The 22,294-nt window shown below is 36.9% G+C and overlaps 4 protein-coding genes and 1 pseudogene across 6 annotated transcripts; all 5 read left to right on the top strand.

Annotated features, from left to right (window-relative positions):
* Positions 1-1,477: 1,477 nt before the first annotated feature.
* Positions 1,478-4,899, top strand: LOC103331363 (tRNA (guanine-N-7) methyltransferase). The gene is made up of 8 exons (XM_008233985.3): positions 1,478-1,843; positions 2,018-2,074; positions 2,176-2,251; positions 2,661-2,740; positions 2,890-2,939; positions 3,023-3,107; positions 3,214-3,312; positions 4,359-4,899. The coding sequence occupies exons 1-8, from the start codon at positions 1,583-1,585 to the stop codon at positions 4,581-4,583; spliced, it is 933 nt and encodes a 310-aa protein (XP_008232207.2). The 5' UTR covers positions 1,478-1,582; the 3' UTR covers positions 4,584-4,899.
* Positions 4,900-5,145: 246 nt separating this feature from the next.
* Positions 5,146-7,330, top strand: LOC103331362 (Pentatricopeptide repeat (PPR-like) superfamily protein). Its single transcript, XM_008233984.2, has 2 exons — positions 5,146-6,970; positions 7,145-7,330. The coding sequence occupies exon 1, from the start codon at positions 5,200-5,202 to the stop codon at positions 6,892-6,894; it is 1,695 nt and encodes a 564-aa protein (XP_008232206.2). The 5' UTR covers positions 5,146-5,199; the 3' UTR covers positions 6,895-6,970; positions 7,145-7,330.
* A 964-nt stretch (positions 7,331-8,294) lies between these two features.
* Positions 8,295-10,305, top strand: LOC103331361 (uncharacterized). 2 transcript variants are annotated; one of them, XM_016794229.2, is made up of 3 exons: positions 8,295-8,538; positions 9,180-9,478; positions 9,755-10,305. In XM_016794229.2, exons 2-3 carry the CDS (start codon positions 9,217-9,219, stop codon positions 9,970-9,972), a joined length of 480 nt encoding a protein of 159 aa, XP_016649715.2. In that variant the 5' UTR covers positions 8,295-8,538; positions 9,180-9,216; the 3' UTR covers positions 9,973-10,305. The 2 variants fall into 2 exon arrangements, with proteins under 2 accessions (XP_016649715.2, XP_088908116.1); XM_089051990.1 differs by having other exon boundaries at positions 8,329-8,538; positions 9,176-9,478.
* A 1,269-nt stretch (positions 10,306-11,574) lies between these two features.
* LOC103331360 (uncharacterized) lies at positions 11,575-14,057 on the top strand. The gene is given in 4 exon segments (XM_008233979.2): positions 11,575-11,866; positions 12,611-12,900; positions 12,903-12,963; positions 13,608-14,057. Coding segments are annotated over 3 exon segments (549 nt in total). The 5' UTR covers positions 11,575-11,866; positions 12,611-12,627; the 3' UTR covers positions 13,823-14,057.
* A 5,448-nt stretch (positions 14,058-19,505) lies between these two features.
* Positions 19,506-20,868, top strand: LOC103331358 (uncharacterized; annotated as a pseudogene). The gene is made up of 2 exons (XR_016126890.1): positions 19,506-19,900; positions 20,386-20,868. The product of XR_016126890.1 is annotated as an uncharacterized LOC103331358 (transcript).
* Positions 20,869-22,294: the final 1,426 nt, after the last annotated feature.

Raw genomic sequence — 22,294 nt, 5'->3', positions numbered from 1 at the left:
GATTGTTTGAGCATATGCTGAAGAATGTCATTGGAAACATGACCAAACCGTTGATGCCACAAGGTGGAATAAACTTGCTACCGGAGAAAAGCTTGCTTGGAAATTACAGAGGAAGGTTGTCTTGGAATAGCAATGGATGGAAGATACAGGTTGAGGAATTGGATACAATCCCTTATGACTCTTTCCCTTGAAAAGTAGAGTCTTTGTGACCTTGTCCTGCACATAGACATTAGATGCATCAAGAATTTTGCATAACTTATAGACTGATAATAAATAATGGCTCCTCTTGAAATAATTGACCTGCAGGCTTGAGCCATATATCTAATGTTATGTTTATGATTATTGTGTGAGAGCTGGTGTTCGTGCAGTCCGGATGTACTTGAAGTGGCACTGGACATGAGAAATCAATTTGATTCTCAACCCCATGTTTTGAAACACTTCCATGAAATCGACTTGAGAGTGTGCTGTGTGACAGTGAGGGATGGGTGTTAAGCAATCCAATGGAAATACGGACTGAGAGAGAAATTCATGCAGAATTTGAAGGTGCAAAAATTTACAGAAGGATCTACCAGAAGCAAATGTAATTTAACTAGAAGTAGAAGGTTCATGGATGAAGCAAATGAATAATCAAGTGAGAGCTTTGATTGCGTCTATTAGCCTGTAGAAAGTAGGGTTTCTTACCTGTTGATGGGTAATGACGGCAACATCGTGTGAAGGACGTTCATGCTTCAAATTTTAGTATGGAAAATCAAACTTTGTAATGTGACCCATTGTATTAACTGGCTCGTACTTTTCTGTTGAAACAAAGATGCCCCGTGCCCCCTTCCGAACGCATACAATGAAGTTTGAAGAAGTAAGCTTTTCAAATGGAATATGGAATAACAGAAGTTACTAGACATGTCATCATATCATCATCAAGCAAGCCCAAATAAAAGCATAAGCAAACTGAATTAAAGACACAAATTAATTATTGATACAAATGATGTTTTACTTTAATTCATCTAAATTACAAAAATGAGATTTGAATTCTGATGCAGGGAGGAGCACAACCGCTCTATTTTAAGCCCATATTTGCTTTGGTGGTTAAAAGCGATTATCTCTACACGTTAGGTCCTTTGTTCGAATTCTCTCTTCCTAAATATCGCTCGTTAAAAAAAAAAATCAATTAGTATTTACATGAGCAAGTGCCAAGAATTAGTAACAATAACTTATTTTCAACAAAATTGTATGTTAAAGAAGCCAAATTTACCCTCACTTTACCATATGCCACTCATGTGCTAATCTTGTTGAGAAAGTCAACAAAACTAAGCTCAATTGCAACATCAGTGAACAAGAAGTAATGAAACTAGAAATACTAAAGTGAAACTGGGCCTAAATTATAAAGACAAAATCACAATTTAGCAAACAAGAAAAAGGAAAAAGATGAAATGTCCTCTTTATATGTGTTATTATTCTAGCCGTGGAATTAGAATCCGACGGTCTTGACTTGTCCTCTCCATTTGCATTAGTTTCGCAAAGAGAGACTGAAGTGAGAGAGGGGAGGGGTTTACCCAAAACCCAAATAATTGGTATAGCGGCGAAGATGGGTTCTTGGGTTTGCTTACCCAGTGGTGTTGGTAGTGTCACTGTCTCTGGTGCATTGCCACGAAGGGCTCTTTCTGCTCTTCTACTACAAAATCCAATTTCACTCTTACCTTCTTATCAATTTCACAACAACAGAAGAAGAGTTTGTGCCTCTGCTTCTTCTGGTGCAAAGGAATTACAACAGCAACAGTATCTGAGGAGCCCAGACCTTGTGGCGTTGGAATATGCTGACCTTAATCTCACCCACAAAATTTCCGAGGTCTTTGTTTTTGTTATTTCATCATCTTTTTCGTTCTGGGTAGAAAGAATTGTTATGTTGGTGTTCTGGGTTTTCTTATTTTTTAAAAAATTTAAAATTTTGTTCTGTAAGAAAAAGAAACTTATTATATCTTTGATGTAAAGCTCATTTTGGGTTGTATTTTCGCAATTGCAGGAACTGGGTCATGTCAGAATCAGGCAACATGTCAACCCTCTAAGTTCCTCTCTCTCTGTATGTGACTTGAAGGGTGTTCTTTCTTTTTCTCTCTTACATAATACAATATAATTTTTTGTTCTGGTTACCTTCTGATTCTTTGGTCATCTTTTTGTTAGGTGCCTGTGGAAGTACCTGATTGGAATCAAGTCTTCAGGGACCCAACATTGCCACTCATGGTGGATATTGGATGTGGTACCATTTTATTTCCTTTTCTTATGAACTCCCTCTTACATGCAATCTATTTTTGTAGTCCTAGTGCTTCATAATTATAAGCGATTCAGCATTGCATATATGTCATGGTTGTTTAATACCATGACAAGGATGATATTTTTGCATATAGAACCAGCCATTACTTGCTAACTTCTTGGGACTTATCTAGTTCAGTCCTTTAGAACCCAGTAATTGCCTTTGTGTGCGGTCCCTGGTCTCGTGCACTGAAACTAAGCAAAAATACTTGGCTGGTTTTGCATCTTTTGTGATATTTGTCATAATCCTTGCTCATATTATAGGTATATACTTCCAAATTTTGCTTCAACAATTATAGGTATCTGATGTAATCGTCAATTATCATTTGTCAATCTAACTATGTAAACATTCTCAGGTAGTGGCAGATTTCTCATATGGCTTGCAAAAAGAAATTTAGTTATGAGAAATTATTTGGGACTGGAAATACGGAAGAAAGTATGGGACAACTCCTTGGGCTATTTTTGATACACTTGATAGTTCTTCTGATTGAGTCAGTGTATTATTACTTGGTACTCATTCCTTCTTGTTTCAAGAGAATAATATGGTTTTGTTTCTCATGTACTTATGTTTTGCCCCTGATGCAGCTGGTCAAGCGTGCTGAATTCTGGGTTAAGGACCTGGCTCTTAGTAATATGTAAGACCTTTAATCATTAGATGGTGAAACCTTTTGTATATTATTGGCAAGCAAGTGATATATTATATTGAATTAAATGGCAGATATTTCATGTTTGCTAATGCCACAACTTCCTTTCAACAACTAGTGTCTACATACCCTGGACCATTGATGCTTGTTTCAATCCTGGTGAGTTAATCTCTCATGAAATTTTCAGGACATTCTCATTATGTTTCCAATCATAAGGCTGAAACACCTTTATCTAAGTGGATTCTTTGCTCATGTTCATGTGCAGTGCCCAGATCCTTATTTCAAGAAAAGGCATCATAAGAGACGGGTTGTACAGAAGCCTTTAGTAGATTCCATTGCGAGCAATTTAATGCCCAGCGGCCAGGTTTGATTAAATAACTAAGTATAATTACTCATTACAAAATAATGAAGTGAAGATGACCTCTTTTTTGGGGATTGAAAGCGACTATGATTGATTATTAAAAGGTTGTCATTTTTGTTTAGCTTTGGTCCCTGCTATGAGTGACTCACTAGACATGTTGTAGATTTAATAGTATCAAGAGCTTGAAGCCTAATCTTTCAATTCCAGAAAATGGCCTTACTAATATCAAACCCTGATGCAGCTGGTCAAGTAGATGAGCAGCTTTTGCACTTTGCTTTGGTGAAAATATGCGTCCTTTCATTATGTTTGTTCCACATGAAATCTAACCCATCAGTTTCTTGCTACGCGACATATACCTTAGGTGGGGTTTATTTTTCATGCAGGGATCAATCACGACGAAAAGGATGAACCTTTTCTTCCTATTGATTGTTGCCTATTCTTAAAATAGATCTGTCTGGATACAAAGATATGGCTCTGGTTGCAAGGGTTAGGCTCGGGTTGGGGTGGATCTTTAGGATGAAGTCTTGCCAACCCACATGAATGGGAAATAAAAAGAAAGACCACACTGTTTAGAAAGACAGAGTGGAGCAAGATTATTGCTTTTATCAAAAACAGGAATTCCAAGCAAATTTGTTTGTGTGTTGGGTCTCACAGTGGTTATGCGCTGTGTCGATTTAGGTTATATAATCGATTACAAGGAGCTCCATCAGTGACCTTCCCTTGTGGGTATTTTGTGATGTTTTGATCATGATAAATGATATCAGAGTCAATTCAATACTGCCATGTAGGTTTGGAGTAATTCAGTATGATAAGTATAGGCCCTAACAAAGAAGTCAGGAATTTCATCTTGCCTCATTAGAGATTTCGGTGGGAGATTGTGGTGTTAGATTCATCTTAAAAATTGAGTGCGTGCCTTCTATATGAATTCTTTCAATGATTTTGGCCCCTGTTGAAATAATGGCTTGATTTTGGATGAACAAGTATGATTGTTGCATGAGTAATTGACCTGCAGGCATGATCCAATTATCTAATGTTATGTTTATGAGCAGGTGTTTATACAGTCAGATGTACTTGAAGTGGCACTTGACATGAGAAATCAATTTGATTCTCAACCCCAGGTTCTGAAACACATCCATGAAATCGACTCGAGTGTGCTGTGTGACAGTGAGGGATGGGTGTTAAGCAATCCAATGGGGATAAGGACAGAGAGAGAAATTCATGCAGAATTTGAAGGTGCAAAAATTTACAGAAGGATCTACCAGAAGCAAATGTAATTAACTAGAAGTAGAAGGTTCTTGGATGAAGCAAATGAAGAATCAAGTGAGAGCTTTGATTGCGTCCATGTATCCTGTAGAAATTAGGGTTTCTTACCCGTTAATGGGTAACGTCGGCAACATCGTGTGAAGGATGTTCATGCTTCAAATTTTAGCATGGAAAATCAAAATTTTGTAATGTAACCCTTTTCATTAAAATGTAGCTTTTAGGTGAAACACAATGCATCTCAATATTTTATTAGCGGAATTGTTATCCTCCACGGGATGTATCTCTTAAAACAATTTGATACGTTTTCTAGAGTGTTGATTTTCCCAATCTCTTTTGTGCACTTACAATTCCTTTTGTTTTTTTAATACTTTTTATTATAACAACTGAGAGTGTACGCGAACAAAAGATAAGCGGGAAAATCAACTCCCATTTTTTACTATTAAAATCAATAATCATGAGCGTGCACAGGTTAAATTAAGGTAGTGTGTTTATTCTCTTACACAAGTTCGATAACGGGGTTAAATGCATTTGAGTTTAACGTCCGATGTGTCAAATTGTTTGCAACGTGTCAGAAAACTACTAGGCCGTAGCTCCACATCAGCTGTACTACAGTTACAGTACTACTGAATGATTTCTCCACTCCACAGGAGACTTGGAGGCCATCTGCCAATGCCTGTCTTCAACTCTTCAACCATGCTCATGCTGCGTCTGAAGATCTCAGCCAAAGTCTGCCCTCATCTGCACTCAATCACCACTGTCTCCTTCTCCACTTCTGCCTCCGCCTCCCCTTCCATCTCCACCGTCGATCTCCTCGACTCCTACACCGTGACCCCACCAATCCAACCCTGGCCCAGACGCCTCCACCCAAAGCGCCTCATCTCCCTCATCGCTCGCGAACCCAACCTCGACCTCGCCCTCCAAATCTTCCACCACGCCTCCAAATTCCACCCTGGCTTTTCCCATAACTACCACACCTACCACGCCATCCTCAACCGCCTCTCTCGTTCCCGCGCTTTTCACCCCAAAATCGACCCGCTCCTCTCAGACCTCAGCAACTCCGGCATCAAATGCTCTGAAGACCTCTTCATCACCCTCATTCGCAATTTCGGCGTCTTGGGTCGTCCCAAGCTCTCCTTCAAGACCTTCCTCGACATTCCAAAGCTTGGAGCTCAACGCTCTGCCAAGTCCCTGAACGCCTTGTTGAACGCTTTGGTTCAGAACCATGAGTATGGTTTGGTCCACTCCGTGTTTAAAAATTGTGGGCAAAGATTTGGGGTTAGGCCCAACGTGTTCACTTGTAATATACTGATCAAGGCGCTCTGCCAAAAGGGTGATGTTGAGACTGCACTCAAGGTGCTTGACGAAATGCCTGCAATGGGGTTTGTCCCGGATGTGGTGACTTATACCACGGTTTTAGGAGGGTATGTTTTACGGGGTGACATGGTTGGCGCCAAGAGGGTTTTCGGGGAGGTTTTGGATAGAGGGTGGCATCCGGATGCGACTACTTACACCATTTTGATGGATGGGTTTGTTAAGCAAGGGAAGTTGGTTGATGCTGTGAGGGTCATGGATGAGATGGAGGAAAATAAGGTTGGCCCAAATGAGGTGACTTATGGGGTTATGATTGAAGCTTATTGTAAGGCAAAGAAGTCGGGTGAAGCGGTTAATTTGCTTAATGATATGCTTGAGAAAAGGTATATACCGAGTTCGGCGCTTTGCTGTAAGGTGATTGATATTTTGTGTCATGAAGGGAAGGCGGAGGACGGTTGTGAATTGTGGAAGAGGCTTTTGAAGAACAACTGCACACCCGATAATGCAATCTCGAGCACGGTCATATACTGGCTTTGTAAGGAGGGGAAAGTATGGGAAGCCAAGAAATTGTTTAATCAGTTTAAGACGGATTTGATTCCCAGTGTCATGACGTACAACATGCTTATCGCGGGACTGTGTGAAGTGGGGGAGCTGTGCGAGGCAGGGAGGTTGTGGGATGACATGGTTGAGAAAGGATGTGCTCCGAATGCTTTTACATATAATATGTTGATCAAAGGATTTTGTAAAATTGGAAAAGCAGAGGAGGGGATTAGGATTTTAGAGGAGATGCTGGATAAAGGTTGTTTGCCCAACAAGTCTACTTATGGCATGTTGATTGAGGGGCTCTGTGACTTGGGGAAGGAAGCTGAAGTCACAAAAGTGATTTCATTGGCAATGTCAAATGGAGACATTGAGAGTGCTTCGTGGGATCTTTTGCTTACTAAGTTTGTAGGTGATTTGGATACTGGGGGAGCTGTTATGGACAAAATACTTGTGGAGAATGTTAATTAGAGGCCTTTTCAACATATAACCCAGACCTCGTGAGAGTGGAATGCATTTATATAATCTCATGCACAAGGTTTCTGAGGTAAACAATATTCATGTTGTTAATTTGTCTATGTATGTAGTTTTCCTTGTGGAAAGAGAGAACATTCACCTTTTTTTCTTTATGAATGATGTAGAGTTTGATTTTTAAAGTAAGAAAGGATTGCTATTACCTTTGTATAAAGCTTGTTCTGATTTATGGGTGCAATTTGATTAGGTTTCTGTGAGCAGGCACCATTTGTGATTTGGGTGCACGAAGGTTCTTGTGCAATTCGATGAAATATGCATTGAATGCCACGGGCAAATTTGCACATGCAAATAGTTCCTTGTGGGTGTTTACAGGTGGAAGTTGAAGTAGCTGAAATCTGATGATGGTAACAGAGTTGTCAAAAGCAAAGTTGAGGTGAGTAATAGGTTCTTCAACCTCAATACTGCACACTTTGGCCGTTTGATCTTGCTTGTTTCACCTCAGTTTGATTAGGCCAAGCTTGTTCAATCTTGATTATGTCTTGTGTTGTGAGTTCGAATGTCATATTCCTTAGTTTGTAATTCATGTTAACAACCAGTTGTATGGTAAAGAAGAAAGGGAGCGTTTAAATTTTTGCTGGAATCATTGCATGGACTACCAAGCCTATCCAAAATTCTGGCTTCTAATTTTTTTAGCCTTGCACCAATGCTAAATCATGATGAGCCAACTTATTGAGGATCAAAAGGGACTGGGATTGTTGGTGCTATAAAACACACTTTTGCTTATATTCTCATGTTACTTGTCAATAATTGGCTATTAAAATTTGAAATACTGCTAGACGAATAAATAGTTGAAAAAAGTTTTAGTTCGTGTAGTATTATTGTAAGTATAATATTCACCTTTAGATATTTTAATATTTAGAATAAAAGAAGAATTCCACAAGCATATAATATCACTTTTATAGATGAGACATTGTTTTCAACCCCCAAAAAAAAGTCTCAAAATGAAAGATGACTTACTTTCGAAAAGTTATTCCAACCTGTGGTAATTATTTTCCTGATATGAGGTCTCCAATTCAAATATCTTTCTTCTAAATGTTTCAACCTATGGATGAGTGATAGTAATAGGATTAAGATACCCTCTATACGATCCTTAATTATTCCTTCCATCATTCTGAAAAAGTAAAGGCGGTGTACTTTTAAATATGGGAGATTCTCTCATGTTTTTGGTGCAAAGGAGGTTAAAAAGAAGGGAAAAGAAAATTATATATTCTCTCATCCTGTGTTTGAGAGTATGTGCATTTTGCCATGAAAGCTCCAAGTACTCAAAAATTAGTGGACCTTTTCTAGAGCATCACATTCAGAAATTCAGAGATAAATTCTCACCGTCTGGACGGCATATAATGAAGCACACGCGTTGAGTGCATCAACTTTATGTGTTGTATTTGTCTTTGGGATCAAATGATGAGAATCTTTACTTCTTTTCTTCATCCATATATATACAGTTCATTTCTTTCAAGTTTCATACACACATTTGTTTGTGTGTTTAAGCCCAAAGCCTCAACAGATAAACAAAAAGACTTCCAAATTAAGATAGTCATCATACCACAAACTGCCATCTCATCTGACTGTAAAATCATTTTGGTGAGCCATCTCTATCTTTTTCTTTGTAGTCATTATATTCTCTTTCTCTGTTAATAATGCTGTTATTTGATCTAGAATGGTAATATTTCATTGTTGTGATAATTTTCTTTTGCCTATTCTAATTAAAAAAATGTAAACTAAAGGTCCCTTAGGTCGCCATTTGTTTTTTTGTTGTTGAATGGAGGAATTGCTTCTCAACTGTTTTTCTTTTCATTTTTTCCCTAAACTATGTTTTATATGAAAAGGTTACTTATTTGAATCTTGAAGGTCAGTTGGTCATGTTAAACTTGTAGATGCAAACAAATCTTTGTACTTGGTTCCAAGATGATCTCTTTTCATTTGATGTTTAACATCACAATTGTTGCCATTATCTATACTTGTTATGCACAACAAAATTCTCTTGCTTACTAGTTTGATGTATTAATATCATGTTGCCATTTCATATGAATTATGATCATTGATTAGCTAAAATCATGTATAGATGTGTGGTTGACATTCATAGTCTCTCAAGTACATAACCTTCCAAATATCTGATAATAACAAAACATTACTGGTGAGGTAGAAATTATTATATTTTTATCTGGTTTACTTGGATTTTTATTTCCTCAGTGTTTTTCTGAATAATAACTTTGTGCAGCTAGGCATCAATTTCACATACTTGAACTTAAAGTAACTAAGATGGGAGGTGGAAAGGACAAACAACATGAGTCTACTGACAAAGGGTTATTTTCATTTGATGGTGGATTTGGTGCTGGACACTATCCTGGATCATACCCTCCGCAAGGATATGGATATCCCCCACAAGCACATCATGGATATCCTTCCTCCGGTGGGTATCCTCCACCTGGATATCCTTCCAATGGGGGATATCCACCAGTCGCCTATCCAAGTGGATATCCCCCAGCCGGTTATCCAGGTCACTCAGGTCCATATCATTCAGGTAATCGAACCTCATCGTCTGTAACGTTTCAGTTTTTCAAATATAAACAAGAAGTTGTAGTTTTCTCCTTTCTCATTTACATTTATCACCAATATATTCTCACTTTTCCTTCTTTGGCTCACTGAGCTCTTGTTCAAGTGGTACTTCTCTTACTAACTTTTGAAGAGATCTCAAGTTCGAATCCCAAAGTCCCGTTGATCACAAAATGGCCATTTGGTAGAGTAAATATATATATTTTTTGACAAGTAGCTGAGTAATATATCCCACGTACTGCAGGGTATGGATCTAGCATGGGACTGGGAGGGATGTTAGCGGGGGGTGCTGCTGCTTACGGGGCTAACCATCTTGCGCATAGGGGCCATAGCCATGGATATGGTTACGGCGGGGGTTACCAGGGCTATGGTGGTTCTCATGGGAAGTTCAAACATGGCAAATTTAAGGGAAAGGGGAAGTATGGCAAGCCCTTTGGGGGCAAGTTCAAGAAATGGAAGTGATCATGGCGTGGATCCGGGCAAAATATCATGGTCGGTTCAAGATCTAAGTCTACAGATAATCTTATACTGTAATTGGCTTTCTAATAATTACGACAGCCATGCTGTTTCGGGTTGTCTTATTGTTTCTTTCAATAATGCTATATACTATGTGTGTCGTCTAATTTAGTTGTTTTTGTTCCTTTGAGAAGGCTAGTGGAATGCTCCTTTAGGCAATTGTTTTGGCAGCTACTTATATCATGAATGCCTCAAAGGCCTAGGGTGTGCACAGCCCTGTATTTATTAAAGACGTATTTTGTGATCCGACGAGGAAATCAAATTTGAGGTTTCTTTCAACATTTTGAAAGATGAATATTACTAGACCAAGAGTTAGTTAATAAAGACGTTCAAGTTTTTTCTGGTCTGAAGGCGTCTCGGTATACGTGAAGTATGTATGTAGATCAAGATACGTTCCTCTTGTTTCATGAAAATCAAGATAGAAAATCATGAGACAATAAAGGGATTACTCAATTGAGAGAATCAAAAGAGAGATGTAGCCATCATATGATGGAAGCACAACTTTAGCTGCAAGCAAAAAATTTGAATGTGCGTGTTTGATATTTAAATACTATCTCGCAATCTTTAATTTCTGAATTCGTTATTTCCTCTCCTTTTCCAATTTATTTTTTTAAATTCGCCTATCTTGACCATAGTTGGATTAAGACTGGGTAGTTCGGAAGATTGAACACGAAAACAAACCATATTAGAAGTTTATGTTTGGGCCAACCATAAAAGTTATAAGAGTTGTTGGGCCTTTTTCTAAATAAAATTCTTATCGTATGGATGACATGTAATAAAGCAAAAGCACACGCTTTGATGTCACGCGGTCCATTAGTTCTTGTCGTGGATTAAACTTTAATGTAGTCCATCGTCGTACGCCATGTGGATAAGAGGATGAGAATCCGTATCAAATATTTTATTTTAAATAATTCTAGCAATAGGATATTAAGAAAACTAATAAGCTAATTGTACACAATCACACTTTCAATTGGTTCCTTATCTACACCAAAATATTATATTGTTTTAATGTAACGATGTAGTGTGTATGTCAAGTCCTGTAGTTTGAGGAAACTAACACATAAGAGAAAAATTGGGCCTTTAAACATTTTTCATTGTGTAAACACAATACAAATTATCAATTAGTTCTTCGTTTATTGTTTTTTTTTTTTAATATTTGAAGAGATCACAAGTTCGAATTTTTCTTACATATTTTAAAAAAAACTTAAAATCAAATTTCTTATGTATAAAATTTTGTATTCGCTTAGACATTTGATTCTTGTTATATCAAACACCAGCTCAATGTTGATGAAATTATCGGTGCTCTCCTTCACACTGCTCGTCACTAAGGTTGCAAGAGAATTAGTAGGCGATTGGTGGCGAGGAGCATGGTGGTGGCCGTTTAGTCTTTTAGGTGGAATGTTATTTAGAAAATAAAAAGATGTTTAAATAATAAAAGTTCAAACTATAAATAAGAGTAAAATAGTCTTTATTGGCCATAAGATTTTTTTTTAAAAGAGTAGAAAGAGCAATTAAATTGGTTCAAATTGCCTCACAAAGACAGAAGGCGTGCAAAACGTGTGTATCCTCAACTCATTTACATACAAATCAACCTGGTCTTTGCCCTTTCCGTCCCATTATCATCAACTTCCTCCTCCCTTCCTATTTTCCTAGAAGTACTTCAAAGCTTCTTCTTTAAGCTCCCTCTACGCGTTTGACAAAAAGAGAGGAAAAAAAAATCCACACGCCTTTGTTTGTGTGTTTAAGGCCGAAGCCGCATGCAATCTTGAAACAAAAATTGTGGCACCATAAACTACCAATTTGGTGAATTACACAGAAAACAAAAAAGAGCATCAAGTTGGTGAGCAATACCCATCTTTCTCCATTTCTTTTAGCTTCTTTTTCTATAGTAATAATTCTAGTCTATGCTTTTGAATCGTGGTAATCTTTAATTGCTCCCAAGAATTTTCTTCTGGGTTTGTGGATCTGTGAATTTGGGTTACTTCTTTTTTGCTTTCTTTGTTGTTGAATGAAGTGGGTGGGGAGTTGCAGCTTCCTAACCCCTTTTCTTTTGGGTTTTCTCAAAACTATGCTGTTGATGAAGATGGGTTTCTTTTTTTAATGTTAACGATCGGTTGGGCATGTAATATGTGAGAAATAAACTTGTCTGTGTGTAAAAACCTGCTGCTTGATAATTTTACTCTATTTGGGTATCTGTAGCTTTTTGCCAAGATGATGATGATCTCTTTGGATTTGAAGTTTTGCCAAACAGTTCATGCTATTAACTACATAATATACGAAGTAGAAACCATTATGATAACAGGATTTCTCTTTAAAAAGTTAAAGATCATGGTTGCCCAAATTTAAGAATCTTTAGGTCATATCTTGGGCTAATTTTGTGAATCTTCTCTGCAACATAGTCTCTCTGTTTTTCTCGGTTGGACTCTGTTAAAGTAGTGAACTTTGCATATATTGGGCACCATTCAGACTATGATATGATGTGGGGTTGCTTAGTGGCTGTTAGTGTGCTTATTTCTATTTGATTACTCTTGGTTCTTGGTTTCCCAACTTATTTTTTGAATTATGATTTTTATGTGTGCATTAGTTACAAGTTGAATTAAGATGGACGGTGGAAGAGACAACAAAGATGAGTCTAATGACAAAGGGCTATTTTCACAACTTGCTGGATATGCTGCTGGACACTACCCACAGCATGGATCATACCCTCCACAAGGATATGGATATCCTCCACAAGCACATGGACCACCTGGGTACCCTCCCCCTGGTGGGTATCCTCCTCCAGGTGGGTACCCTCCTGCAGGCGGGTATCCTCCATCTGGATATCCTCCCCCTGGGGGATATCCACCATCTGCCTATCCTGCCCCTGGTATCCACCAGGATATCCACCAGCCGGATATCCACCAGCCGGATATCCAGGTTCATCATCTCACCATTCAGGTAACCAAATCACCATTATTTGTTTGCTTATATTATATGACATGAGATTCTGTGTAGGGTTTAGTTTCAATCGTGACTTTGTAAGGTTATACTTATACCTGACCGGTCCCTCGGTGGATTCAGTTGTGACAGATAGCTTAAAAGGGCCAGAGTGTGATGTATTATCCTATCCTTTGTTTTGTTTTTCCTCTCATAACAAATTGACTGTAAGAACCTAGGCTACCTAGGGATGTTGCAGATGACCATTGGATATGTGAATAGCTAAACCTATGCTGACGCCATTGATTATTGGAATAGCTAGAAAGCTGTTGGTAATTGCATAGACCATTGCACTTTTTTCTGTCGTAGATCCTGAGCATCAAAGTTCAAATAGATTTTCAGAACAGTATTCCTGGGCACCAATTTTTCCATTGCATGTAAGATGAGAAGGACCATGAATATAGCATGTTAATTGAATGTGATATTACATCTCTCTGTTACATGTTAAGGACCATCGGATATGAAGAACCGAAATGTTGTAGAGTAATATATGCTATGCCACTATTTTTGTTTCAGTTTTTGCTAACAAAGGTTATATAGTAATATATGCTATGCCACTATGTTTGTTTCATTTTTGCTAACTTAAAAAAAACAAAAAATTGCAGGGCATGGACCTAATATGGGAGGGATGCTAGCTGGGGGTGCTGCAGCTGCAGCTGTTGCTTATGGGGCTCACCATCTTGTGCACGGGAGTCACCACGGCCATGGTTATGGGGGTCACCACGGCTTTGGTCATGGGAAGTTCAAACATGGCAAATTCAAGCATGGGAAATTTGGCAAGCGCTTTGGCTTTGGGGGCAAGTTCAAGAAATGGAAGTGATATAATGGACCTAGGCAAAATATAATGCCCGGTTGAAGATCTTAGTCTCTCTGTTGATAATGGTATTCTACGATTGGCTTTCTGAAAATCACTTCAGACAGGATTTTTTGGATTCTTTTATTAAAAACTGCTATTATATATATGCCATTCTAGTTATGTTCGTTCGTGTGATGTAAATGAAGTTTCTGTTCCAAAACCACTTCAATAATTTTTTGTCTTTTCTTTTTATCCTCAACTAATTTTGAGTTCTGTTTTGGTAATGGTTTATTCTAATCCTAAGCCTCTCGTCTTTACCCTTACTAACAACTAGGTTAGACCCGAGGTTTCTTTCGCCTTACGTTCGATAGTAATAATAATAATAATAATAATAATAATAATAATGTATAAGACATAAAACAGATTACAAATTGCGAGCAAAAAGAGACCCTAATGACTCAATTAGCTTTCACCCAAGTCTTGTCTTTCACATCAAATAAGGTCCGTTGATGCTATTATGATCCTTTTATCAAACAAAATATAATATATGCAAGGGGGTATATAGCTTAAATGATTAAAAATATTTATCTTTGTATTTGAGGTCTTAAGTTCGATTTTACATTCTCTAATATTACTTGTGAAAAAAAAAAAAAACAAAATAGAACATATTTAATGTGCATTTGCATTGTGTAGCATGACACCTCTTACCAAACTTACATTGTAAGATAAATGCTACATATACTTGAATTGTGAAATTGTAAGTTTAGATATCATATTCAAGTACAAACGAGCACAAGTTAGTTCCATCCAACCCACCTCTATAATCACTAACCGAACCATAATCAGTGAACACTTCGGATCAAATCGGCTCTCATAGAAAAACTTGGTGGTAACGAAATCAAATTGGGCCCGATTTGTTACGCTTAGAATGATTTTACAAGAATAATTTTCAAATGAGAATCTAAACATTGAACGGTTCACGACGTAAATCACTCTCTAAATGCACGTGAGTGATTTAATTCTAAATGAAAATAATTAATCCGGTAGTTCTTAACAAATTAGCATCTTCCCACTTCTGTTCCTCTCTCCTCATTTTCAACAACTTCCTATTTTAAATTATTTTACAATTTTTATCTTTTTCTCACAAATTATTTTACATCTTATCCTTTTATTTAAACCTCACACTTTTCTTAGTTCACCCCATGTTCTAAGTTCTCCCCAACTTTTAATTTAAATTTTCACAATTTCTAAGTAAACCCCACTATCTTCCCAAACTATCCTTAAATACATCCTAAGCTGAAAAAAATAAGAAATAAAAGAGATTTTCTATTTAAACCTCATAAGTTTCCTTTAGAGGAGAAAATAAGTTTATTTATTTGTATGGTGGGTTTGGGGTTGTATGAGTTAGGAAAGTGGGGCTGCTCGGTGTTTAAAAGTTGAAGACATGGAAAATTGGTTTTCCAAGGGGGAAAAAGCTTATTACTTGTGTTACTTGTGTCACTGATATTTTCTGATGATTATATATGTATTGTGTCAATAGGTCCTGCATTGTTAGTTGACGTACATAACTGGTATATGTATTTTTGCTTCTGGCTATCTATTCTCCATGTGGATGAAAGCATAGCCTACTGTTTCAGTTGATATATGTCCTTATCATTCTGTCCCAATATGCATACAAATACATAGACCATGTCTACTGTTGAAGCACCAACCGAAAGGCTAGATACGTTAGCCTTTTGGTTGCTAAACAAACTCTACTTATAAATAAGTGAGGAGAACACATCATGTATTTTCTGAAAGATGGTGTAACTTGATACTACTTTATAAAAGTTTTCAAAACCCAGTAAGTCGGATGAAAATAAAACTATTGTGACAAAACATCTAATAGTAAGAGATCAATATACATCATGATGTACATCAAATGAACCAGTAAGCTCTTTCCAATTGTCAATGCGATCTCGATATGGACTATACCAATCAAATGCTTTGAGGTTGGAAATATCAAGCCAACGATTGATAACAGCTGGCATAGGATGGTGTGGTTGCAAGTGTAGCTATCAAAATAAAATAAAGTTATCAAATGTATAGTTAAAACAACAAGCAAATTTCACAATGCAAAACTGGTAGCTATAAATAGAAAAATTTTATTATAATACTTGCACAAAGTGTTTTTCAACCAATCCAATAGATTTCCAGACGTTGATATTCAGGCAAATGATGACTTTCTGTTGGTAGAAACATAAGAGATATAGCATTTGAAAAATGCATCAAGATCACATTGTAACAATTTGCAATAAGGTAACCCATTTCTGGGCTTTTCTCCCTCTTCTCCGCAGGATAATAAAAACCCAACTTAACAACAGTCCCATGAATCTCTTGGTTTCGTGCCTTTTGAATGTGTATGCCAATTAATATAATATGAAGAAAAATTCAAGTTACCCCATACTTTCTAGAGAAAGAAAACAGTTTTACCAAAACATCAGGTATAAATTTTAAATCAAAAATCAAAACAATCAAGCAATCAACAGCCAAGAGTACCAAAAAAAAAAAAGCAATCAACAAAGGGAATAGACTAAGATCATTACAGCTAGGGGTGGACATCTTAAACCGAAATACCGAAACCGTACCCTAACCACACCGTACCATACCGATTTTATACCATTTCATTTGGTACCGATAGATATTCAGTACCGTACTATACCGTACCAATCGAGTATGGTATGGTAGCGGTATCAAGATTTTGATACCGGTCAATACCGTACCGTACCGAATAGTACTCTATTGAAATATAATTTTTTTTTTTCATTCTCTCGCTCTCTGTCTCTCGCTTGCCTTTCAATTTCTCAAACGCTTTTGTCATTTATGTTTGGATTGTGTTTGTATTTTTGTAAGCCATAAGGCATAAGTTTAACTCTTTTGGTTTGTAAGCCATAATGCATGAGTTTTAACCATTTGGATTTGATGAATAAATATTGATTTGGTTGATTTGGATATTGAATATGTTGATGGATATTGAATATGTTGAATCTTTGAATTTGTAACTTAGGCATCACTTATTTTGGTGTTGAATATTGAATTAGTTCATTTTTTAGCTGTATCATTTTGGTACCGAAATGGTACCGATACATCGATACCGATTTGGTACGGTACCAATTTTGGCAAACCATAATACCGCATCACTATACCGATTTAAATTTCCGGTATCGGTAACGGTACGGGCTCAATACCATACCGTACCGTGTTCACCCCTAATTATAGCGAAACAATCAACAAGTCGTTCCATCAGCTTTCGCGCAGATTTTAAAGTGGTAGGCTCGTCAATGTTCAACGTCTTTAAAAGAGAAAAGTAATTTGGCATAGGATGTAGAAGAGTTTGTATTTTTTTAAAACTTAATTTGAAGAGTTGTGGGGTGTGTGGTGTGTAGATGTACTAGGGTTAAGTATTAAGTTGAATGACCTTTTTTGTCTTTTTACATAATAATAAAACTTTTTAATGATTTTGGGGTGAACTAAGAGAAGTGTTGAATTTAAATAGAAAAAATCTTCTTTTATTAGGTTCTATTTTCCTTCTTCTAATATCGGTTGTATAAACACGTATCGGACAAAAAAAGAAAAAGGAAAAGCGTTTTGCACACGCATTTGTTTGTGTGTCTGTTTAAGGTCGAAGCCTCGAAGGAACCGCGCATGCAATCTTAACAAGAGAAAGAAGAGACACTTCCAAAAAATTGTCACACCACAAACCACCGTTTCAAAGAGTCTGCAACATCCATCAATTTGGTGAGCAGTCTCAATATTTCTTCCCATAATTGTCGCCTATTCACTATGAATAATTCTATTATTTGCTGTTGAAATCGTGATGATCTTTTGTTGCTCTAAGAATTTTCTTCTGGGTATGTAGATTTATGAATTTGTTTTTCTTTCTTTGTTCTTATCGTTGTTGTTGAATGCAGTCGATGGAACCGCTTTTCTTTTCATTTTTCTGAAAACTATGCCTGAATTGAACATGGGTTTCTTGTTTGAATCTTAATGGTGGGTTGTTCATGGGATATTTGAGATCATGGATTTCGAATTCTAGAAAAGGAGGTTTCTTCTTGCATTGTGATTTCATGAATTTCATCTTCCTTATGGATGCAATTGCTGCTAACAGCTTTTCTCTTCATCCTTTCCAAAACCGTGCTTTTAATAACATGGGCTTTGTAGCTGGAGTGGTTAAAAACGGTTTACTTCTATATCGAAAGTCATGTGTTCATATCCCCCTTCCCCTATATCGCTTGTGTAAAAAACAAAATTACATGGGCTTCTTTTGGGATTTCATTTTTCATTGTGATAAGTATCCATTTTGATAGACATTGAGGTACATTGTTCATTATGTGCTCAATTTAAACGTCGCAATGTCACATAATGATCATGAAATTATCCTTTGGTCAAAGCCATACCAAAAGAAAAGTGTAGCAAAAGTTAGGAATTAGTGTTTCATATGGTATCATGTGGCAATTGGGTGTAGTATTATATGTGTCTTTCTTTCTTTAGATCATCAAATTTATTAGAGTTCAATGTTCAAAAGCGTGGCCTTTTAGGGCTCAAGGTGGTGTAGCCTCCATTAGAATTGTGTTCATTTCATTGAACCTGCTGAAAAAGTTTGAACTGAGGGGGTGTTTTGATAGTAAGGGGGGCTTTACTTAAATGGTAAAAGAAAATCACTTTCACATTTCCATAATTTTATTAGTGTTTAAACAATAGGTTGTAAGTTGTACCCTTCACTGCCAGAGCTATATGGTTTTTAAATATTTTTTCCATAGAGTTGCTGGTGAACTTTTGACACCAGAGGGTGTTGAATTAGCCTTGGAAAAAGAAGACATCCCTTTTCGGTATTTCTCATTTGTTAAATCTAATAGAGATTCATCACACATTTAATGGATTCTTTGTTTTTGTAAAGACCTATAAAGGAAATTATTAGAAAAATGTTTAAAGGATTTCATTTGACAAGTTCAATTACTGATCATCATCGTCATGCTTGCCTTCATCTCATACATACCGGTCCTATTATCTGAAGTACCATCTTACACCCTTTTTTTTATTATGTGTTGTATTTCAAATCAGAAATTTTTTTCCTTCAGAATTTTTCATTTTTCGTGATGTCATATAAGTCTTAGTCCATATCTTAGTATTTTACCTTCGTTTATGGGTAAGGTGTGTGTTCCAATATTTTTCTAATACGGTGATTGTTAATTCTGCCTTTTCTAGTCACTCCTATCATCCATCTTAACATTCTCATGGGTCCACTACATGGATGCATGCTCTTAAATTTGGTTTATTTGGCGAGTTGAATTGCTGATATTCTTCCCAATTTTCTATATACACTTGTGCACAAGGTAGAGCTAGGTTGTGATTGGAAATTCTCTTTATCATGGTTGTGGTAGCTTGGTTCCAAGATGTTCTCTATTCATTTGAAGTTTAGCAGAATAATAGTTGCTATTAACTATAACCCACAAAGTGGAAACCATTTTGATAAAAGGACTTCTGTTTAAGAAGTAAATGGTCACATTGCATTTAATAATATCTGTTCATTTGGACTCTGTCAAAGTAGTGAATTGTTCCAAGGAACAGTATGATGTGATTTGGGTGTGGCTGTTGGTTGTGTTTGCTTCCTTCGTATTACTTTCTTTTCCCCACTGATTTATTGAATGATAATTTTTATGTAGGCTTTAGTTTCAAGTTGAAGTAAGATGGGAGGGGGAACAAACAACAATGATGAGTCTAGTGACAGGGGCTATTTTCAAATCTTGCTGGCTTTGCTGCTGGACACTTTCCCCGGCCTGGATCACACAATGGATATCCCCCACAAGGTTACCCTCCTCAAGGTGGGTACCCTCCCCAAGGCGGGTACCCTCCCACGGCGGTACCCTCCCAAGGCGGTACCCTCCCCAAGGGGGATACCCTCCCCAAGGGGGATACCCTCCCATGGTGGACACTCTCCTTCAGGTGGGTACCCTCCATCTGGGTATCCTACTCCCCCTGCAGGATATCCACCAACCGCCCATCCGGCGGCTGGTGGATATCCGCCAGCCAGTTATCCAGGTCAATCAGCTCCACATCATTCAGGTATTCAAATCACTTGTTTTATTTTCAATCTAAAATCAACAAAATTGCCTGTTGGAACCTTGCCTAACATTAGGGCTGTCCAAGAACCAAACTGAACCACGCAAAGTTTTGTGGTTTTGATAGAGCGACATTTTTTACTATTATTGTCCAGTTAAATTTGGTTTTAAAAAAAAAAAATATATATATATATATATATATGGTTTCAACTGATCCAAAACAGGTGCTTATGACCATTCAATATGAGCATAGTTAGAAAGGCTGTTGGTAGAGTTACATTACACTGTTCCACTTTGTTTTTGGAGGATCACAAGCATCAATTAGAGTTTCAGAACATCATTCTCAGGCATCAACTTAGAAAGTCATGTAGTGCAAGTAATGTTACCTCTCTGTAGTTATAATACAAGGACCATTGAATATATCATCTTTGTTGCAATTTGTGCTGACTTAAAAAAAAAAAAATTATATATATAAAATATATATTACAGGGCGTGGATCTGGCATGGGAATGGGAACGATGCTAGCTGGGGGTGCTGCCGCTGCGGCTGCTGGTTACGGGGTTCACCATCTTGTTCATGGGCGTGGAGGTGGTGGCGGCGGCTATGGTTATGGGGGTTACCATGGTGGCGTTGGTCATGGGAAGTTCAAGCATGGCAAACATGGCAAGTTTAAGCATGGAAAGCATGGCAAGTTCAAGAAATGGAAGTAATTAATAGCTTATCCAGGCAAATATAATCGTCAGTTCAAGATCTAATTCCCTCTATTGATAATACTGCAGTACAATTGGACTACCATTATTTATTCTTGGCCTTTTATTCTTTTTATTCTTTTTTTTTTTTTTTTCTGAAAGCTGCTATTGTGCATGTCATTTTAGTCCTGTGTTCCTTTATTGTAAATAATGTGTTTTTTTTTTCCTGATGTCGTAAATATCTTCCGATTTAATAATCAATAAGTAAAGGTTTTTCGTTTAATCTATAGCATTGTTTGATATAGTTTTACAAGCCTGTTCTTACCATGTGGGTGTGGCACAGCCCAAGTAAGGATGGCTACAGATTGTTCCTTAGTTCCTCTTCCTTTTGATCTGTCTTTCAAGAGGGATGGCAGCACGATTGTGCTTGAGCAACGTAACCTCCCCTTAAATATCCCAAAATTTGCAGATTTATCTGAGTCGTTAGGCTGTCAGTGCCGCCCCCCATCCCCTCCCTTGACCAACTAGTTTAACACACGTGTACATAATTAAATTATAATCAATGGCAACTAAAACTTGAATGTTCAGCATTTTACATATCGGTGTATAGACATAGAAATAAGATTGCGAAACCTAGAAATAAGGTTTGGCTATGAACAGTAAAAATGCATTTAAATGTATCCATCACCTTATTGCGTCTCAACCGTAGTAATATAAATGTCAATTTTTATAAAAACTTTCAAAAATTGTCAATATCCACTTAAATGGACTTAAATGTCCTCAAAACTAAAATCCACATAAAATTGCTAACTATTTTATTTTAGATATTTTTTTTTTCTAGATGAATTTGGTAAACATTAGGAAAAGGAAATCGCACGAGTAGGTTCGATCTTCAACTTTCCATTCCATTCCTCCAGTCCTCAGCCCCAGATGTAGCCCCTCCTCCATGTCCACATAGAGCACTGATCACATGCAATACACTTTTATGTTCAAGTCAAAGTAGCCAACAGAACAAGACACATCAAAGTAACTTTTTTGAATCCCACATCAATCTTTCTAAGACCAATGAATAATAAGGGCTGATTTGGTTTTGAAATGCCTCTCTCACAACAAATTTTCAAGTCAGTTTAAGTCCAATTGAATAATAAGACTTTGCTTTGATGTGTCGTACTCCTTCCTACAAGTGTTAGGGAGTAGTCAAAATATTTACATATTGCTTTCTCGTCGCTTAACTCTACTAATTTGGCCAAACAAGAGGAGATTCTTGCGGTGTCGAGGTGTCATTCATGAGGTATTATGAGTTCAAATTTGCGTTGTTGATTCCCTAAGTCCATCTTAGTTGTGGATTTTAGGTTTACGTGGGTTTTAGTTTTAAGGGTATTTAAGTCTTTTTAATGTGTTTTAGGCTATTTTTGAAATTTTTATAAAAACTGACATTTATGAAAATATGGGGTAAATTTTGCCTTTTTTAATATTAAAACTCGTTTTTATTTTAGACAAATGCTACACTTATATCTTACCTAAGAATTATTCTATGCACCCAAGTTCGCATACTCCTCTGCATAATTTAGATTACATTAGAATAAAATATCATTTGAAAAAAAAAAAAATTTATTCTCTTGTTAATTTAAAAAAATTTATTCTCTTATCGCATTTGTGTGCGCATTATTCTCTTAGGAGAATGCTAGCAACCTTCTCTTTTGGACCTT

Source organism: Prunus mume, linkage group LG5 (genome assembly GCF_029339155.1).
Source record: "Prunus mume cultivar Tortuosa linkage group LG5, ASM2933915v1, whole genome shotgun sequence".
Classification (NCBI taxonomy): domain Eukaryota; kingdom Viridiplantae; phylum Streptophyta; class Magnoliopsida; order Rosales; family Rosaceae; genus Prunus; species Prunus mume.
This window is presented reverse-complemented; position numbering and strand designations above follow the sequence as displayed.